Source organism: Alnus glutinosa, chromosome 3 (genome assembly GCF_958979055.1).
Source record: "Alnus glutinosa chromosome 3, dhAlnGlut1.1, whole genome shotgun sequence".
Taxonomy (NCBI): domain Eukaryota; kingdom Viridiplantae; phylum Streptophyta; class Magnoliopsida; order Fagales; family Betulaceae; genus Alnus; species Alnus glutinosa.
In genome coordinates, this window is record NC_084888.1 from 27,098,826 (window position 1) to 27,119,982 (window position 21,157).

At 37.0% G+C, this 21,157-nt stretch overlaps 2 protein-coding genes across 2 annotated transcripts; both read left to right on the top strand.

Annotated features, from left to right (window-relative positions):
* The first annotated feature begins 2,909 nt into the window (after window positions 1-2,909).
* On the top strand, window positions 2,910-4,547 carry LOC133864453 (protein TOO MANY MOUTHS). The gene has a single exon (XM_062300793.1). The coding sequence runs from the start codon at window positions 2,910-2,912 to the stop codon at window positions 4,371-4,373; it is 1,464 nt and encodes a 487-aa protein (XP_062156777.1). The 3' UTR covers window positions 4,374-4,547.
* A 6,246-nt stretch (window positions 4,548-10,793) lies between these two features.
* LOC133862244 (PTI1-like tyrosine-protein kinase At3g15890) lies at window positions 10,794-21,098 on the top strand. The gene is made up of 4 exons (XM_062298017.1): window positions 10,794-11,212; window positions 11,674-11,821; window positions 19,949-20,211; window positions 20,287-21,098. Exons 1-4 carry the CDS (start codon window positions 11,169-11,171, stop codon window positions 20,924-20,926), a joined length of 1,095 nt encoding a protein of 364 aa, XP_062154001.1. The 5' UTR covers window positions 10,794-11,168; the 3' UTR covers window positions 20,927-21,098.
* The last annotated feature ends 59 nt before the right edge of the window (window positions 21,099-21,157 follow it).

Consider the following 21,157-nt stretch of genomic DNA (forward strand, 5'->3'; position numbering starts at 1 on the left):
TTAAATATTTCTGCAATAAATCTTTTGCCGGTCTTCTGGAATTACAATGTCCCTGATATGGCAGTGTTTTCGTTGATAAAATGTAGCCAATAAAATAAACCAACACAGTACACATCTTTAAAAATTCAATACAAGCTGCTGGCTCAAAATGATCAAAATCATTCAATGATTACATGCCTTATGCCATTCAATACAATTAAGTTGCTCTGCTCAGTCTCTAGGCCACAACTGGTTGCCACCCAGTTTTCGACTTTTCAAAACTTCGTAGATATAAACACACCATAAAACTAGATACATGTAGAAACAAATCAAAAATTACTAAAAGTGGCAGCAGTATTTGCCTATCTACAAAGATTTTGAATGGTCTGCTGCTCCTGTGTTGCTTGCATTTCCTCGATCAAGTGGCACATCTTCGATCATAACACCTGCAAATGAATGGAGTTAGCCCAACAAGAAAAGAAAATTCAGAACTTGTAAAAAATTCAATAAATGGCTCCTATATATCCAAATATTTAAAACCAATAACGAGTTCTTATACATGTTTACTGCAGCCTAATGGTACCATTTTCATGACATCAACCCCAATGTAATGATGGTAGTTTTCTGAAAGCAGCTTCCAGAATCTAATTGCATGTGCTGTTAAAAAAAAAGAAAAAAAGAGGAGTAAGCTGACTTGGCCATGATAATCATAAAAGGGATTAAATACCAGATCTGTCAAAATAATTTCATTCTACATCACCCTAAATGGAAGCATTGGAAATCTTTACTTCTTACTCATAGCATTGAGTTGGAACCCGATAGCCATTTCAACCAAGGCAATTAAGCAAACTATATTTATGGTTGGAACTAAGTCCTCCTTTTAAGTGCAAATAATTTTTTTGGATTTACACTCATGGACAAAAGTTTGAACTTTACCCGATTCGTGTGAGAGAGCGGTTCTTTTATTTTTTCTTATTTTTAATATGAACAAACCTCTTCTATTAAGATTACAGTCCTTCACAAAGTATGCCAATCTAGCCACTGCCTCTCTTTCACCAATATTTTAATCCTATATGTAAAAATTACAAATAAAAAAAAAAAAAAAAAAGATTATTCAGGTTTTGAATTTGTAATTACCAATAGTCAAAATTTGAAGAGGAAACTTCACTTAATCCTCTTTAATTGTCACCGCTTTTACGATTACTTTCATAAACTTCAAAAACTCTCAATTTAGTATATATATATATCTTTCAATTTTTTTAAATTTTGCCCATCCGTTAAGATTTTCCATTAAATCCTATTAAAATTCTCAAAATACTCATGTTTGTCTAATATATATTAAAAAAGTTAAAGATTCAGGTGTGGATATTTTTGTAAATTTTGTTAAATTCTGACCAACGCTTAAATCCTTGAAGAAAAAAAAAATCTCTAAAAGAAAGAGATGAGTATTTTGAAAGTTTTAACACTCTTTTGTTAAGATTTAACGAGAAATCATAATGGAGTGTTAAAATTGAAATATTGATATACTAAATTTACTAAATTGAAATTTTTTTTAAGTTTAAAAAGATATTTGTAAATATGATGAAAGTTTAAAAACATTTAAGTAAAGTTTTCCCAAATTTTAAATATCATGAACTCGAAGTAAAACATTCACTTTTCAACTGACTATTTTTCTTTTAACCTTGGACAACTATGGGAGGAGACTGGAGAGGACGACTTTTGACTTTTGAGCCACCAACGGGAAAGAATTGTACCTCTCAATGTGATTAATGAAGGACCCGGATCCAGCCCATAGACATAGTGCTACCTACCGATATTCCCAATCTCAAATCTATTTAATATAATAGAGATGAATTATTTTACGGTCAAAATTTTAATTTATTGTATTTGACGGTGTATATGATGGTACATGATGAATATGTTATCATGTCAATAAAAAAATTTAAATGATGTCCGATTATATATTGTAACGACCCAAAGAAAAGCGTTAACCACATCTGCACTATCATCCGAAGAAGACTAGTCAATTTGAAACTTTTTTTTAGAATCTGTTATGAAGTCTAGTTTCACCTAGTAACTAGGTAAGGTAAGACTTAGCACCCGTCAGTATCTTTATAAATCACTCACTCTATGTGAGTTATTCATCTCTTTCCAATATGGAACCGAAATATTACATATATACTATTAGATACAACAAAATAAAATATTGACTATGAAATGATTAATTTAAAATAGAAAAACTTCACTTACTCCTTAATGTTTCAGCGTTTTTGTAATCACACCCCTTCAAAGTTTTAAAAATTCACAATGTCAAGTAGTCAAGTTTAAAAACTTTGCAATCCCACCCCTGCCTCTAGGGTTTGCAGTTAAATCAAATGGTAAAATAGTGTTATGTCCCTTATACCCCTGCAAAACTAATAAAAATACAAAATTATCACTAAATTAAATTTAAAAAAAAAAAAAAAAAAAGTACTCGTAGCCTTGACTCGTGAGTTGAGAATTTTCACGGCTTTCGTTAGACGGGTGACATTAAATTTTTTTTAAACTTAGCTACCCGACACTATAAATATTTGAACTTTAGAGATATATGATTGCAAAAGAGTTAAAACATCACGGAGCAAATGAAATTTCCCATTTAAAATCTTTGTCCCTGGCGCAAGGGGGGGGGGGGGGGGGGGGGGGGGGTTGGGGTCCCCAGCCCAAAATGGGTGAAATTCCCGTGAAACACATTAACATGTAAAAGATAGAGTATTTATTTCTATCCTTCTCATCCCCGTGAAGTCCATAACTACCCCCACATCAATCCATGCACCAGCCAAACATTTGTCAGTTTGGTTCCTCCACCAACGTGACCCACCTCATTAACTCACCTCTCGGGCCCTATAAAAAAGCAAACATGCCCCATTCCATGTCCTCATTCCACTCACAAAATGGCACTCTTTTTCTCACTCCAAAGTATTCTACTTCTAGTACTCATTTTCTTCTGTCTTCTACTGCCACTTGCTACGCCTTTTACCGTTATAATGTCCGATTCCTCTGCTCTAGTTGATGGGCCACAAACCGGGTTCTCCATGAAGAAGAACGGGTTCCGGACCGACACCCACGAGCAAGAAGCGGTGTACGACATCATGAGGGCCACAGGGAACGACTGGGCCACCGACATCCCTGACGTTTGTCGTGGCCGTTGGCACGGCATCGAGTGCATGCCCGACAAGGACAACATCTACCACATTGTCTCACTCTCCTTCGGGGCATTGTCCGACGACACCGCATTCCCGACGTGCGACCCGACCCGCTCCTATATTTCGCCATCTGTCACTAAGCTCCCACACATTAGGACCCTATTCTTTTACCGTTGTTTTGGTCACAACCTTCAGCCAATTCCAGCATTTTTAGGTCAGTTGGGTGCCACGCTACAAACTTTGGTGCTTAGAGAAAACGGCCACGTGGGTCCCATCCCTAGTCAACTCGGCAATCTCACCCGTTTAAGGGTCCTTGATCTTCACAAAAACAATCTCAACGGTACAATCCCAGTCTCACTGGGCCGAGTCACCGGTCTAAGGTCGTTAGACTTGAGTGGGAACAAACTAACCGGTTCAATACCCGGTTTTACCTTCCCGGATCTGAACATTTTGGACCTTAGCCAAAATCTGCTAACCGGTTCGATCCCACCCACTCTTGGAACCTGCCATTCCTTGATCAAAATAGACTTTAGCCGTAACCGTCTGATCGGTCCAATCCCCGACTCAATCGACGGGTTAAAAAACCTCATGCTTATGGATTTAAGCTACAATCGTCTCACGGGACCCCTACCCATATCAGGCTTAGTCTCTCTCCAAGCATTGATTATGAAAGGAAATCCAATGGCGCCCGACGCAATTCCTAGCGATGGGTTTGACGGCATGAAAGGCTTGATGATTTTAGTCTTATCAAATATGAACTTGAACGGTCCGATTCCGGAATCACTCGGCCGATTAACAAACCTCCGTGTCCTTCATCTCGACGGGAATAACTTCAACGGTTCAATTCCGGCGAACTTCCGAGACTTGAAGAATCTGAGCGAGTTGAGATTAGACGATAATCAACTGAGGGGGCCGATTCCTTTCGGGAAAGAAACGGTGTGGAGGATGAGAAGGAAATTAAGGCTCTATAACAATTCCGGACTCTGCTACAACGCCAATAGCGGTGTAGAAGATTTAGATCCATGGCTTCATCCGGGCATTGGTTTGTGTGACGTGCCACGGCCAGCAAGAAGAGTAGAGCATCTTTCTACCATGGAAACATACATGCCAACAAAATTCCATACATCATCTGGGGCTTTTTTGAAATTGTCAGTTTATGTTAGTTTGCTTCAACTAGCTACTTTTGTAATTTCTTCTTTGCCTTTAATGTAATGTAGAAATAAAACCCAAGTAATACATATATAATATTTATAATATTTATTTTTGGCTGTAACATAAATATAAGTGGTAACACCATTTTTACCTCCGGCCATTGTTGCTTAAGTACTTTTTTAATTGAAGGGAAAAATGTAAAATTAATTCATGAAGTTTATCTGATTTGCAATTAGCTTAATGTAGTACCAAAATGAACTCAGAAGTTTATGATGTATACCGAAAGAACAATTTACTCTCTACAATTAAATTCTGTCTATTGAATTAACAAATTTCGTAAGTATGACACAACAGTTCACGGAGCATGGAATGAGCTACGCAACACACAGGTTGAGACATAAAGGTTTATCAATTACCAATTGTCATGGCGCTCGTCGACGATGACTCATTTTTAGGTCAGGCACATGCATTAGCTCAGGGGAGGTTGACATCCGCCCCCATAGTACCCCCCTCATCTCTTTGCGAGGTGACCAAAGGCACTCTTTGGTTAAAGTTACTTGGCGCGAACCGTGTCAAGCTTGGTTGATCGGCAAAAAAGCAAAGTGTCTCCCTATTTCAAAGGCACAAGACGAACTCGTGCCCCCTCCCCTGGTGTTGTGACAAGTTCGCGAGTCGTTTTGTTGGACAAGTTTCAACAATGAATCTTCCCCATATTTCGCCTATAGAAACTTTGTTACAACTTCTCATTCCTCAAATGATAAGCTTCAGTAGATTTCTCACGATGTAGACAGAAGCGAACCGTCCACTTGGTTGTGATCCGAATACTTCACCGAACCATTCAATCGGTAGGAGCGATGGGTTGTCTGTACAAAAGGCAAGAATGTAGTCAACACAAGTTGATGACTCACGCTTACTAAGAATTTCTCGATAAATACCAACTATTGCAATGATTTATCCCATCATGATAAAATTTCAAAGATTATACAGGCCTGTCTGCCAAGGCTATAAACTCGTTAATTAAATCATTATAGCACGAATGCGGCCCAGAACATCTAAAGGCATCACATACATGTCATTGCCTCACACTTTGACGGCCTAACCACCGAGAACATGTAAATGCTTTGGTATATCCTAACTTGTACAGCTTGCACGAATAAAAGTCTTCTCCTCATTCAGTAGTACTGGTTGCAGCATGCAGTTGGGTATAAACGTGTGGGCACACCGCGTGGTTAGCTAATCAATATGAATTGATCATGAGCTTGTCGCAAATGTGGGTCAATGGGGCTCATTTGGCGATGATCTTAACAAACATTGAAGCTGGTTGGCAGACATGTTTGTTTTTTCTCACATTAAATCTTGAGGAGTGATTGGTGCACAACTGTTGGGCACCACTCTAGAAATATGAGATGGATTCCACGTGAGACCCATATGATAGAACCCACCACATAGGAGATAGAACTCATCTCATGTCTCTAAGATCTTACACAACAATTGTACAACTGTTGTGCAAAAATCATTTTCCTTAAATCTTTACTAATGCTCCGTTTGGTTCGACATAAAATATTTTTCGTCATAAAATATTTTCAACGAAATTATTTTTCAAAAAAATTAATTTTTTAAAAAAATATTTTTTGGCGTTTGGCTTATACGAAAAAATTACCAACAACGTAAAATGGAATCCAGCGACATCCAGCTGCCTTCGCAAGATTCTGGCCAAATTGGCTAGAATCTGACCAGTACGGCTGGATTCTAATAGAAATTTTCAAATTCCAACCAATTTGGCCGGAATCCAACAAAATCCCTAGATTCCGATAGAAATTTTCAGATTTCAGTCGTATTGATCAGATTCCGGCCAACTAATCTGGTCCGCCAAAATCCGGTGACGTCGTCAAATTCCGGCAATCAGATACTAAAATTCAGGAATCTTCGACGGTAGACTCAGGTTACCAATAAACTCCAGTGCCCAGCGGATGACAGATTCCCACAAACGTGAGCGCAAGAATGAAGAATTTAAATCCAGAAAACAATTTATGGTTTTAAAACTATAAATCGTTTTCCAAAAATTAAAGGGGCTTTTACTGTCAAACTGAAAATGATTTTCGTTGACCATTAGTTTCGCCCTCACCAAACACCGAAAAATGCCAAAAATATTTTTCAGAAAACATTTTACGCCCAAACAAACGAAGTATAAGAGAAATTAAATTCCTAATAATTTTCATTTTTCACCACAAACGTACAACATGAGTATGTAACACACAAATTTCCCGAGAAATCTTGCACAAATTTAAATTTCACAATTGACGAGTACTTTATTAAAATATTACTCATTGAACTTACCTTTTCAAAATACATTAATCCTCATATTATCTTAATTTAAATTTATGGCCCCATTAGCCGATGTGAACGTTCTATGGACCAATTTAAATTTCAACACGACCAACATGCATTTTTCATGGAAGCACATGCAAGTCAATAAGCTAGCAAACAACGGTAATAGGTTCAAATGTTCAATTAATCTCTAATTAATGTCACCCTCAGGAAAAAGGAGTATAATAACACATTTTTAATTGATCTCATTAATAAATACAAATCATATTATTATTTAATTACCACACGACGTGCCGTTTTTAAAATGTTAGTGTATAATATAACATGTTGTATTGGAGAGAGACAAATGAGAGTAACACGCACGTGTCGACGTGCATGTGTATTTTTTTGGATACAACATTAATTCAACTTACAAAAAGTAAACATCTTCGTTAAGACATATGATGGGCGGGTAACGGACAGAAATTTTCTACAAATTGAATTATAAAAATAAAAAATAAAAAATCAACTCAGTTTCTAAAAGTGTCACGTGCTTAAGAAATGCATGATATTTTTAGAGACTGAGTTGAAGGAGTTCCTTCAACCCGGCTTATAGAAAATTAAATTTATATCCCGTAGATAATAGGCTTAATTTGTGTGATTAAGGAGGATCAAAACAACACGTTCTACATAAACTTAATTTGTGAGAGAGATACCATCTCTTGTTTTATACAGAAACTGGGCAAATCTTTTCTTTCTTTCATTTTTTTTTTTTTTTTGGCTAATTAGAAACTGGACAATCTTGGTTTATGCACATGTCTAAAATCATTAGGTAGATTCAAATCCAATAATTTAAAAAGAAATTAAAAAAAAAAATGTATACAGTAGTAACTTTGAAGTTAAAAAATTAGGAAAAGTGTTTTTTCTGAAGAAAATAGTGAAAGCTAAGAAATTACAATGGTTAATTACAATGACCATATATATATATATATATGTGTGTGTGTGAATGGTAATAGTTTCTTGTTCATTATTTTTCATCTAATATATTGAATCTTGAATTTTTCTAAATAATTATTTAAATTAAGAGGAAATTAAAGAAATCCAAATGTTGCCAAATTAAGTTAACATGGCATGGATAATAATTTTGTCGTGTAGGGCTCGCCAAAGCAATTGGCATCTGCTCTGACATCAATGATTGTTTAGGCCTACCTACTCAAATTTTTGGATCATTTCTAAAGCATCAAACTTGAATTATATTCATAATCCGACTATACCCAACAATTTTTGGTAAATCTATTTTTTCTCCCTTTTTTTTTTTTCCTTTCATGAATCTTCATTATTTATTCTCAATCATTTGGGTGGTTCATTATGTAGAAATGTATGAGGAAAAGTAGAGAAAAAAGACACAGAATTTTGAGATGATCAGTATTAAACACTTACGTTATTGTTACATTAATTTGATCAATGCTAACGGTATAAAAGTCCATGAAAAAATATAAATATAATAATCAAATCTCAAACCTAAATGAAAAATATTTTAATCTTAACCTAAATGGAATATATTTCCAATAATTGGTTTGTATCGGGTGCACAAAAACAACCAGGCCTCAAGATGTTAAACTTGAGCCCCTCTCTGCAAATAATATTGTTATCTCTTCTTGGGTCTTAACTTTTGTCGTTGAACTTTATGCCAATCCTATAAATTCCTAACAACTTGCCATGTTCTTATTTTTTTTATTTTTATATTTTTATATTTTCTTTCATCTAATCAGTAATCAGCATTGAAGAAAAAGGTGCATGTGATGCAAGTGATAATTTATTTATTTTTTAATTTTCAAAACATGAAATTTCCCATTTGATGTTATACATTCCTACTACTCAATTTGACCACCACTTTGCAAAAATAAATAAATAAAAATTGGCTCGCAAGATTAAAGTGGTTGAAGATAGAGAGAGTCAGAGAGAGGTTGGGAAGAGCATTAGAATTGTGGTGTTATTTTAAGGGCATTTGAAAGTTTTTGAATTCTCAACTAAATTATGGCGAATAATATATATATATATATATATATATATATATATATATATATATATATATATATATATATAATTTGAAGCATTGTGTGGGGGCAATGAACTTGGACTTTTAGCAATCTTGTCACTTATATGTAATCAAGGAAAAAGACACACTGAGGTTGACGGTTTTAGTGCCATATTTTCTACCAAGATGCCTTTGTAATTGACTATCCTGACAAGAATTGCAATCCGTCTCTATACATTTAGGGTGTATTTGAAATTGTGATTTTATAGATAATGAGTGTGATTTTAAATCGAATTGCAGAATATAAATTATTTGAGAATTACGTTTTTAAAAATTGTGATTTGAAAATGAAAAAAAATTGTTTTTTCAAATCGCAGGTCAGATGGTACTTTTTTGAAAACGCGAAATTTTAAAGGTGAGGAATGCTAGAGCATCTCCTTGTGTTCTCCTGGTGTTCTCCTGGAATAACATAGATGTAATTTTTTTGATTAAAAAATTACATCTATGCCATCCAAAAGGACATAGATGTAATTTTTTAATTACATATATGCCATTGTAGGAGAACACCAGGAGATGTTCTAGCATTTCTCTTTAAAGGTTAATTTGAGATTTTAAAGGCTAAACTGCGATTTGTCAAACGCTTAACTGCGTTTTTAAAAATCGCTTTTTTAAATTGCACGTTTTTAAATCTCACTTTTTTTAAATCGTAAACCCAAACGGACCCTTATTAGAGTTAAATGTTTTATTAGTACATGTATTTTGACTCGAAATAAGGGAACTTGTCTGTATCGAAAAGTATCGCAGATGATATCTATAGTAATCCAATAACTATATATAACAAAAAATAAATAAAAATGAAACAACAACAACAATAATAATAATAATAATTTGGGGTGATTGAGCCACCCTGATTTAGCCATTTGAGAGTGAACGACCATAAGGATTGGCTTGACTATCCCACTTGGCCAAATAGAAGTGGCCCACTACCAATTTTCATGTTTGGCTAAAAAAAATACAATGAAATTAATAAAAAAAAAAAAATCACCAACAAAGCATCTTATATTCTCATTGTTATAGATGAAGAAATAACTTCTCTCTCTAAGAAGTCTTAATAAAAAAAATCATCAAAATAATGCCAAAATCCTTGCAAGCACATGAACAATCTCAACTAAGGTGGCAATTCATATTCGTGTGTCGGCTTTGAGTCGTGTCAATGTATTGATATAAGACTATATAGATCAACCTTAACTCAATTCATATAATTAAACGTATTATACCATTTAACCAAGGGTGGAACTAAAATTTTAGGAGAGGGGGGTAAAACTATATTAATGGGGGTAAAAAGTAATTTTGGGGAGTCCATTCATACAAAACACTTAGATTTTGAATTCGATTTTAATATAAATTTTCAAATTTTTGTGAAATTTATTTCAATTTTGGAGGAGCTCGGAACCCACCAAGGATATGAGTGTTTCTATCCATGCGCTCAACTCTACTTGCTAACTTCGTGTCGAGTTTAAGTCGGGTTTAACGGGTCGTGTCAAAAATTGTTAACCCTAAATGTTGTGTTAGGAATACGCACCTAGATTTATTATTTAAAAAAAAAGCCCAAAAGAGGATTAATAGATAAGGGTGACTCTCTAGTCTCTAGTCTCTAATCTCTATGATTGAGCCGGAAAAGGAAAATGACACAAGAAGTATCTTATGAGTTCCTTAATACATAAATCATAAAAAGGTGATTAGCAACATACACCATCGCCATTAAAACATGGTCCGTCATCATGCTTGGCTTTTTACTAATATTTTTACCTTTCAACTTTACTTAATATAACCCACTTGTTGGAAATCAATCATACTCTGTCCACCTTCAAAACTCCTTTGAAAATACTTGCAACCTCTCCCATTAACAAATATATTCTAAACCACTCTAATTAAGGACAAGGACATATTTCATTGGATTTAATAAAAATAAAAATAAAAATAAATTAACAAAATAAAAATTGAAAACAGCAAGGACCAAGAAACATAAAGAAAAGTGTAAAAAAAAAAGAGAGAGAAAAAAAGAAGGCTTGATGGAGAAGAAACGCATTGATTCAACTATTCAAGTGCTTGCCCACTACACTCTGCAAGAAAGGCTAAAAGGACAACCCCCCCGCACCCAAGTGTTTTGTTCCGACGTCTTCCTCGTAGCGCAACATTTTGCCTAAATATATTTTAGCTTTATTCCTTGCGACAGTTAAAAAAATAAAATAAAAATATACAAAAAAGCAAACGAAGAGAAATGTGTGTCCCTTCTTCCAAAGCGTTACGTTTCGCATCTAATCTTCCTCAGCTTCAGCTGTACTCTTGACTTTCACTCTGGAACAGCCTAGAGAAAGAGGAAGGACACCAAGCACAAGAGCAGGGAGTAGTTGAAGGGTCAAAAGCTTGGAGAAGGAGCTGGTTTTGAAAACCCAGAATCTGTTGTTTGATTTTTTTTTTTTTATTGGGTTTGGTTGTAGTGGCGGAATATGGATTTCTGCTCAATGTTTGTCTGCTGGAAGGGTTCGGATCGGTATGTTATTACTTTTTTTGTTGCTTTCTTTTGTGGGTTTTTTTTCCTTAATGTTGTTGGATTGAGAAATTGTTATGATGTGCTGTATTCTGGTGAGATGTGAGAAAGCTAAGGAGGGTTTGAATTCTGAGTTTAGTTTAGATTTTAGGGACAAGCACTCGGGTGTGGGTGAGAGGAATTTCTCAGTGGTCTGCTTGGTTATTGAGAAATGGTGGGAAAAGGAGATAAAAATGGAATCTTGACGAGTAAATAAAACATTGTACACAGGCATCAGTGAACTATAGTATATGATTAATTTTACCAGAATAATATGTTCTACCACAGTTTTGTCGGCAACCAAATGAAGAGTAACACTCCCGAGCACACACTCTCACACACAATTTTATTAGACATAATTGTATTTCTTTTTACATTATAATGTTGGGATACAAATTTAATTAGTGGAGTGCTTAATTTTACAGGAAAGAACGAGGGAAGAAGGAGCAAAGATGGAGAGTCTTTTCTTTGAAGGAGCTGCACGCAGCCACGAACAATTTTAATTATGATAACAAGCTTGGAGAAGGGGGATTTGGCAGTGTTTACTGGGGTCAGCTTTGGGATGGATCACAAGTAATGAATTCATTTCAAGCTTTCCACTTATGTTCTCTAATGTGAATTCTGCTTAGTATATAATTGATTTTACCCCTCTATCGTTTGTTAATTTTCCAAAAGAGGTTTTTTTTTTTTTTTTTTTTTTTTAACAACATTGAATGGCAATTTTAAGATTCATATAGAAAAATGAGTGTCTTGAAATGTTGGCTTTTTTATTATTTCAACTTTAGGTTTGGATCTGTTTATATTTTTAGGAACTGTATAATCTCATAGTGCTTCATTCCACTTTTTGGTAGTCTCCCACCCCCTTCATTGCAGGCCTTGAATAGAAGTTGATCAACTAGTTATATACTCTTGTGATTAGTAGACAATGTCAACAAATCTAAACAGTCATGTGACCTGTGTCTAGTTTCTCTGTTTTCTCAAAAAGGACTTTAGCTTTCTTTTATTTTAGAAAGAATAATTATAAGTGTTATATTTCTAATGTTCCAAATTTTTATTGAAATGCATGCTTTAATGATAAGATAACCGAACATAACAACTGAAAGATTGCATTCAAACAAATGCACGCAAATGTACGGTATGGATAATTAAGCATTGGCATGAAGATTCCATAGCTTACATCAGAAATGGATATAAAACATTGAATAGTCTAGGAAGTCATGCTTATGACTAGTAGAGATATTGGAGGTTTGAGTTCTATGAAACCCCCCCTTGTTAGTTACTTTTCAAAAAAAAAAAAAAAAAGTTCTGAGAATGCTGTCGCTCATTGGAATGTGGTGAAGAAAAAGGTTTTTGGATGGAGAAATGCTTGACATCCCAACACTTTTTTCCAGAATTTGATTCCAACCTGATGTGTCACATTTCCCAAAATAATAGATCTCATGGGATTGTGACACATCAACTTGGAACCAAATTCTAGAAAAAAGTGTTTGGATGTCTAGCATCCCTCTTTTGGATGACAATAATGGTATGGAAGTAAGATTGGGAAGGGAGTGGATTTGAGGTAGGGCAGCCCTATCCTGTCCTTGCTCCTGTTATAAGAACTGTTTTTTTTTTAACCTTAATTTCAATTTCTTTTAGCATCAATCTAGAAAGAGAATGTTTAAGATTGAAGATTCAGAGAATTAATAGAATGAGGAATAGAGAAATCTGTTCAAAAGTGGGATAGTATTTTTTAAGAAATTAGAAAGACTCACCTAAAATGGTTTAATACCATGTGCAACAAAGATCCATTAAACCATCAATGAGAAAGAGAGATTTGATTTAACTTGAAGGAATGAAAATGGTTAGAGAAAGGTCTAAGTAGTGAAGGATATGATTAAAAAAAAAAAAAAAAAAAAAAGGACGCAATAGAGAATATGGTTACAGGGTAGACATGCCAAGAAAGGTACATGTAAATGACTCCTTTTAGCTGAAGTAAGATTCATGTGTCAACCCTAAGTAAGGTGAGTTGAGTACCAATCATGACAGACTTTGTAATGATTCCAATAAATTAAAGTTTTTAATGAAATATGTATTAGGGGAACTTCTAGAGTTAGGATAAAATACATGTGTTGATATACATTTAGGATAAAATACAACCAAAAAGCTGCCACCGCACTCTATCCTGCTTGGGCCATTGCATTAACCCACCCCAACCTTGTTTAGAACCTGCATAAGGAACCATTAGGGAAGAAGTGGGATGGGGCCTCTGTCTCAGCACTTGTTGTGGATATGACTTCTCATGTTATATGGAATGACAGATGTTGTGGTCTAATCTAGTGATTGGGTTTTCCTAGTTTCAGTATTGCGTCCCACACTAGCAATTTCAATTTAAATTGCTTGAGCTGGAATACTGTTTCCACGATATTCCCTTTCTCCAAGGCAATTTTTTTTATTGAAGGAAACTGACATTACATAAAAAACTACTTCGTCATACGTCAACATGCATATAGCAAAACAATATTAAATTTAAAGCTTATCGTTTGTGCTATATTCGATGCTAAATGGTCTCTTATGTGCCTATCCTTGCTGTGCTTACCACAAAAATCTAGTGCCCAACATAGCGCCAAATCTTTGTAGCTTGGCACTGTAAAATGTAATGATAAGCCATGGAAGACTTCGCACAAGTCAAGCAAGGACATAGCATTGGGAAGTCATGGTACAGTTACACTTGACAGGTGATTCAGCCTAGCTGGTTAGTTTTAAACTTATTATTGAAGTAATGCCATAGGGTGTAAGGTGATTGGGACGGACATGAGTATCGATCTTATAACCTTACAGTGTTTCCTGTAAATGGCAAATTGCCAGCCTTGTTTCACTAAACTTTTCCTGTGGCCACGCACAGTTGTCGGTTTCAAAGTTGCTCAATCACTGCCTAAGCCAGTATGGTTTGTGTTTGTTTATTTTAAGTGCCTGCCTAATATTTTGAAGAGCTTTTTCCATCATTATTCTATCTTGAAGCACTCTTCTTTAGCCAATTGCCAATAGTGCACTCTTCTTTGTAATTGCTCTTACCAATTAATATTAATAGGTTTACAGCCCGTATTGAGATACAGAAAACTTGCATCTTAAGTGACGTAGTAGGAAGATGGCTACGGTGCTCTTTTGGGCCAGCTTGGAGAAATGTTACTGCTAATTGCATTGATTGATTACTCTTGATATACTTGTTGCACTAACTACTGAAGATAAATAAGCGTGGTTCTTGCATTTTGCCTCCTGTGTCATGCACATTGATTAGGAATTCCTTTATTCTTTTTTTTTTTTTCTCTGAATATGCATTTTTCATACATACATACATACATACATACATGTGTGTGTGTTGTCAAAATTATAGTTCTTAATTGCAAGAGTGCAAATGGAACTGACTTTATGGTGACATTTTCTTTAGAATAACAAGAAAATTAGTTAAAGAGGGTTCAAAGTGCTTGGTTATGAAACTTCATGAAATGTAGATTACAAAGTTCAGTTAAACCTCCCGATATTCTCTGGTCAATGCTCTCTCAAGAAATCACTTTAATTGTGATAGTAATATTAGCACAAACAACTCTTCAACTGAGGACTCTTCTAAAGATGTAGACTTAGTTTGTGATTCTAAAGATATAGAGTTAGATAAGAGTTAGATCTCTTCTATCTAGAGTTAGTTTGTGATAGAGTTAGAGATAGATATAAGTTAGATCTCTTCTATCTTATCAGAAGAGTGATGTGTTTAAATTATACTACTTTAGTCTCTAGAGTACACGACTGTGTGGTACAATCCTAGTTGATGTATACTTGTATTTTCTCAGATTGTTCTATATATATTCAAGCTACTGCACTACAGAAAGGTAGGCAGCATTATACAAAATATTCTTAAATTTTATATGGTATCAGAGCCAATTTAAAGATCCACGTCTATGGCTACTCCAGTAAATTCCGGTTCTGAGGATAGTACCCAAACTTCCCCCCCGGTTTCCAACTCCACTGTCTCTTCCGCACCACTGTCTATTCAGAATGTTCATCATCATGTATCTCAGAAGCTCAGTCAGGACAACTATCTCCTCTGGCAGTTTCTGATGGTCCCCTTTCTTGAGGGACAAAACCTCTATGGTTATGTCGATGGGACAAATCCCCGACCTCCCCAGCTCATGGCCGACCCAACGTTTGGTCTGCTGGTTGCCAACCCCGGCTATCAAGCCTGGTATCATCAAGATCGGATGATCTTTAGTGCGATTATCTCCACGCTATCCGTCGAAGCTCTGCCGCACGTCATCGACCTCTCCACTTCCCGTGAAGTTTGGCTCACCTTGGAGACTCTTTTCTCCGCTCAATCACAATCAAGAATTATGCAGATCAAACTGCAATTGGCGACCCTCAAGAAAGGCGACCAACCCATCTCAGCCTACTTCCAAAAGGCGCAAGGTTTATCTCACCTTCTCGCAGCAATTGGCAAGCCCATTGAGGCTTCCGAACTGATCACTCACATACTTGCTGGGCTCGGTGTCGAGTACGATCCTCTAGTCACATCTGTGACCACAAGGCAAGATTCCATATCCTTAAACGATTTATATGGTTATCTCCTATCCTTTGAGCTGCGTTTAGACCTCCATAAGTCTGCTGTGGATGTCAATATATCAACTGCCAATACTGCACAACGCCAAACTACTCCATCTCAGAGGTACACTCGTGGCAACCGCAACAATTTTTCACGCGGCAGAGGCCGAGGCTGTGGCCGTGGCCGAGGACCTCCTCAACAATTCTCCTCACAGCGTCCCACATGCCAAGTTTGTCAAAAACAGGGTCATACCGCTACTTCATGCTGGTACCGCTTTGATCAAGACTACTCGGCTGATTCTGCTCCTCTGAATGCCAATTTGGCATCTGCTAATTCTGCTCCAGACTCTCAATGGTACCCTGATACTGGTGCAAATGTTCACCTCACCAATGACCTCTCCAACCTCAATTTACAGGCCGAAAACTACACTGGACCTGATCAAATTCGAGTGGGCAATGGTCAAGGTTTGAAAATTTTACATTCTCGTCATGGCATTTTACCTACACCTTCAACTACTTTCAAATTACTTTCTCTATTTCATGTTCCTCAAATACAAAAGAATTTGATTTCTGTCAATCAATTCACTCGTGATAACCAGGTTTTTATTGAGTTTCATCCGTCTTATTTCTGTGTTAAGGACCTTCTATCTCGCAAGCTCCTCCTCCAAGGCCCGAGTAAGTCCGGACTTTATCCATGGCCCACCTATCAAGCTTCCTCCAAGTCTCATGTTGCTTTCATTGGTGAAAAAGTTTCTTTGGACCAGTGGCATCTTCGATTGGGCCATCCCGCGTCTCCTATCACTAGTCAAGTTATCAAGTCAAATAAATTGCCCGTGACCTCCTCCAAGCTCTCTTCCATCTGCTCTCCATGTCAGCAAGGAAAAAGCCATCGTCTTCATTTTAGTCGCACTCCTTCTATTTCCAGCATTCCTTTACAATTGTTATTTCTTGATGTATGGGGCCCAGCTCCACAAACCTCTATAAATAACAATCGTTTTTATTTAAGTATTGTCGATGATTTCAGCAAATACACATGGTTATATCCTCTTGAATCAAAATCTGCTGTTTGTCCTACTTTTCTTCGGTTCAAACAACTTGTTGAAACCTATTTTGGTACTAAAATTATCTCGGTCCAAAGTGACAATGGTGGTGAATTCAAACCTCTTCAAACTTCTCTAAATTCTATGGGAGTTTCCTACCGTCTCAGCTGCCCCTACACCCATCATCAAATGGGCTCTGTGGAACGCAAACATCGACACATTGTTTAGACTGGACTCTCACTCCTCGCCACTGCAGCTGTTCCTTTTTCCCTATGGGACTCAGCCTTTGAAACTGCCACCTATCTCATTAACAGGCTTCCATCCAAAGTCACACATCACAAATCTCCCTATGAATGCCTGTTCAACATATCACCCGATTATAAATTTCTCAAAATATTTGGATGTGAATGTTGGCCCTTCCTTCGTCCTTATAATTCCAACAAACTTGCTTTTCGATCCACCTCATGTGTCTTCATTGGTTATAGTAAAAATCACCTAGGGTACAAATGTCTTCATATTCCCTCTGGTAAAGTCTATATTGCTCGCCATGTGTTCAATGAAAGTAATTTTCCCTTCAAAATTTTCACTCCTATCATCTCCTCCTCACCTCCACTTGAGCCTCCAATTGTGTCTGTTCCTTTGATTCCTCCATCACCTCTTCCTGCTTCACAACATCATAATGAAGCTCCTCACAATCATTCCTTAGAGTTGTCTCCAAATACCTCAAATTCCCCAAATATTGACAATATTCAAGCTCTAATACCCTTAAACTCTCCCATTGATTCCGAGCCATCACATCCTCCCCATGTTCATGCCATGACCACAAGATCTCAAAATAATATTTTCAAACCTTCGATCCTTACGGATGGTCGAATCGAGTATCCCACTCCTAAGGCCCTCACGGCCTCCCTAGCACTACATGAAGTTGAACCTACTTGCTTCACTCAAGCAAGTAAACATGCAGAATGGCGTACCGCAATGAATGAGGAATTTGATGCTCTCCTTAAGAATGGAACTTGGTCCCTTGTCTCCCCTTCCCCAAACATGAATATAGTTGGCTGCAAATGGATGTTCAAAATTAAAAGAAAGGCAAATTGGACAATTGAAAGGTACAAGGCACGTCTCGTGGCAAAGGGTTTTCATCAACAACCTGGAATTGATTTTGCTGAAACATATAGCCCTGTAGTTAAACCTATAACTATTAGAACTGTATTAGCACTTGCTGTCTCTGCAGGTTGGGCAATACATCAAGTTGATGTTAGCAATGCGTTCCTACATGGTCTTCTTCAAGAAACTGTTTATATGGCTCAGCCACCCGGTTTTCAGCATCCATCTTATCCCACGGCAGTTTGCAAGCTACACAAGGCCTTATATGGCTTAAAACAAGCCCCACGTGCATGGTTTTCGCGCCTCAGTGCTAAACTTCTTGAACTCAAATTCCAAAGCTCCAAGGCTGACTCTTCATTGTTCACTTACAAAGCAACTGGTGTTATCATCTTTGTGCTTATCTATGTAGACGATATCATTATCACCAGTTCCAACACAGCAGCTATTTCTCAACTTATAAGTGCTCTACACTCCTCTTTTGCTCTCAAAGACCTTGGACCTCTACATTACTTCTTGGGAGTTGAAGCTACTTGGCATAATGATGGTTTACATCTTTCTCAACAGCGCTACATTCATGATATTCTCACCAAGACAAATATGCTTCTTGTCAAGCCTGTCTCTACTCCAATGTCCACCTCTACAACTCTTAGTCGATTTGATGGTTCGACAATTACGGATACTACTCTATACCGCAGCACAGTCGGCTCTCTTCAGTATTTATCTCTTACTCGACCTGATATTGCTTTTGCGGTCAACAAAGTCTCACAATTCATGCAAGATCCAAGGGATTCTCACTGGTCTGCAGTCAAACGCATCCTGCGCTATTTGAAGTCTACAATTGATCATACCTTTTGCATTCACAAGAATTCTTCACGGCAGCTCACAGCCTACTCGGACTCTGACTGGGCTGGCTGTCCGGATGATCGACGTTCCACTTCTGGTTATTGTGTTCTTCTCAGCAAAAACATCCTCTCATGGAGTTCAAAGAAGCAGCCAACAGTATCTCGCTCAAGCACTGAATCCGAATATAAAGCCCTTACTAATGCTTCAGCTGAGATAACATGGATTTAGACTCTTCTTGGTGATCTTGGTGTACAATCTTCCCGACCACCAGTTTTGTATTGTAATAACATTGGAGCTACATATCTCACGTCAAATCCTATCTATCATGCTCGCACTAAGCATATAGAAATTGACTATCATTTTGTACGGGACATGGTTGCCTCCCAAGCTCTTAATGTTCAGTTTATCTCCGGCAAAGACCAGCTTGCCGACATTCTCACAAAGCCCTTGGCTGCAGCCCGATTCCTCATTCTCAAGACCAACCTCAACGTTCGGCTGCCTACAACGTTGAGTTTGAGGGGGCGTATTAGCACAAACAACTCTTTAACTGAGGACTCTTCTAAAGATGTAGACTTAGTTTGTGATTCTAAAGATATAGAGTTAGATAAGAGTTAGATCTCTTCTATCTAGAGTTAGTTTGTGATAGAGATAGAGATAGATATAAGTTAGATCTCTTCTATCTTATCAGAAGAGTGATGTGTTTAAATTATACTACTTTAGTCTCTAGAGTACACGACTGTGTGGTACAGTCCTAGTTGATGTATACTTGTATTCTCTCAGATTGTTCTATATATATTCAAGCTACTGCACTACAGAAAGGTAGGCAGCATTATACAAAATATTCTTAAATTTTATAAGTAAAGCATTTGTAAGTTGACGAGAATCATGATATCAAAAGTTAGTATCTGTAATTTTTATCGCCATTAGAAGCAAGTTTTTTTTTTTCTCACTCATGTCATCCATAAGGTGCTCAATTTGTTAAAGAGTTGCAGCCTGTCCTCAATATTCCTCTCCTGATGGTAGTCTGAGCAACTGCGTACTGTTGTAGTGCTCCTTTTCTCCCATATATAGCAGAATTCTTATGGGTGTTTGCTTTAACTCCTTGTACTGGATACCATTCTGAAAGGTGATAAATTTGCAGATTGCAGTCAAAAGGTTGAAGGCTTGGAGCAACAAAGCAGATATGGAATTTGCTGTTGAGGTTGAGATACTGGCACGAGTACAGCATAAGAATCTGCTAACTTTACGTGGCTATTGCGCTGAGGGGCAAGAGCGTTTGATCGTGTATGACTACATGCAAAATTTAAGCTTGCTATCTCATCTTCATGGGCAGCACTCAGCAGAATGCCTTCTTGATTGGGACCGAAGGATGAGTATTGCTGTTGGAGCTGCTGATGGAATCGCGTAAGTACTGAACCCAACTTTCCTGTTCATCTTTTGTTGCAGCACATACATAACCTCCTAATTTGTTTGATTCAGCTATCTCCACCACTACTCCACCCCTCATATAATCCATAGAGACATTAAAGCAAGCAATGTGTTACTAGATTCAGAATTTAAGGCTCAGGTTGCTGATTTTGGATTTGCAAAATTAATCCCTGATGGTGTAACACATGTGACTACGAGAGTTAAGGGTACCCTTGGCTACCTTGCACCTGAATATGCTATGTTAGGGAAAGCAAATGAGAGTTGTGATGTTTACAGCTTTGGGATACTTCTGATAGAGATTGCTAGTGGCAGGAAACCCATTGAAAAACTGAGTTCAACAATGAAACGCTCAATTACTGATTGGGCGCTGCCATTGGTTTGTGAGAGAAAGTACGATGAGGTAGCAGATCCAAAGCTTAATGGTAAGTATGTAGAGGAAGAGCTGAAAAGAGTTGTCTTGGTTGCTCTCATATGTGCTAACAGTCGACCCGAGAAAAGACCCACGATGCTTGAGGTGGTGGAGCTTCTGAAGGGAGATTCGAAAGTAAAATTAGCTGAACTGGAAAATAATGAACTGTTCAAGGCCCCTCAAGCTGCAGATTATAATGATGGGGCATCAGCTGCGGAAGACAGCTTAGACTTCATCTCAGAGGAGAAGGATTCAAAACCGGAATTGAAAGAGGAGATCTGAGACTACTAACTGCAGTATAGATTCAATGTGAAATATGTATTTAGTTACAATATTTGGGTTTATCTGGGCTAGGTGTCACTGGCCGTTCTTTTTATTAGTATTGGCTACTGGCTACTGTCAAGAAAGCTTGGTTTTGTGCGTGCTGTGAGATTTATTGTGCGTTGCTTATCAACTTTTGTTCCTTCTCATTTTTTTCTTTGTTCTTTTTTAATTTTCTGGAAGAATGACATG

Coding starts and splice junctions, on each gene's coding strand:
- LOC133864453 (XM_062300793.1), top strand. CDS start 2,910: ATGGCACTCTTTTTCTCACTCCAAAGTATTCTACTTCTAGTACTCATT.
- LOC133862244 (XM_062298017.1), top strand. CDS start 11,169: ATGGATTTCTGCTCAATGTTTGTCTGCTGGAAGGGTTCGGATCG. Junction 11,213..11,673: donor TGCTGGAAGGGTTCGGATCG/GTATGTTATTAC, acceptor TTAATTTTACAG/GAAAGAACGAGGGAAGAAGG. Junction 11,822..19,948: donor AGCTTTGGGATGGATCACAA/GTAATGAATTCA, acceptor ATAAATTTGCAG/ATTGCAGTCAAAAGGTTGAA.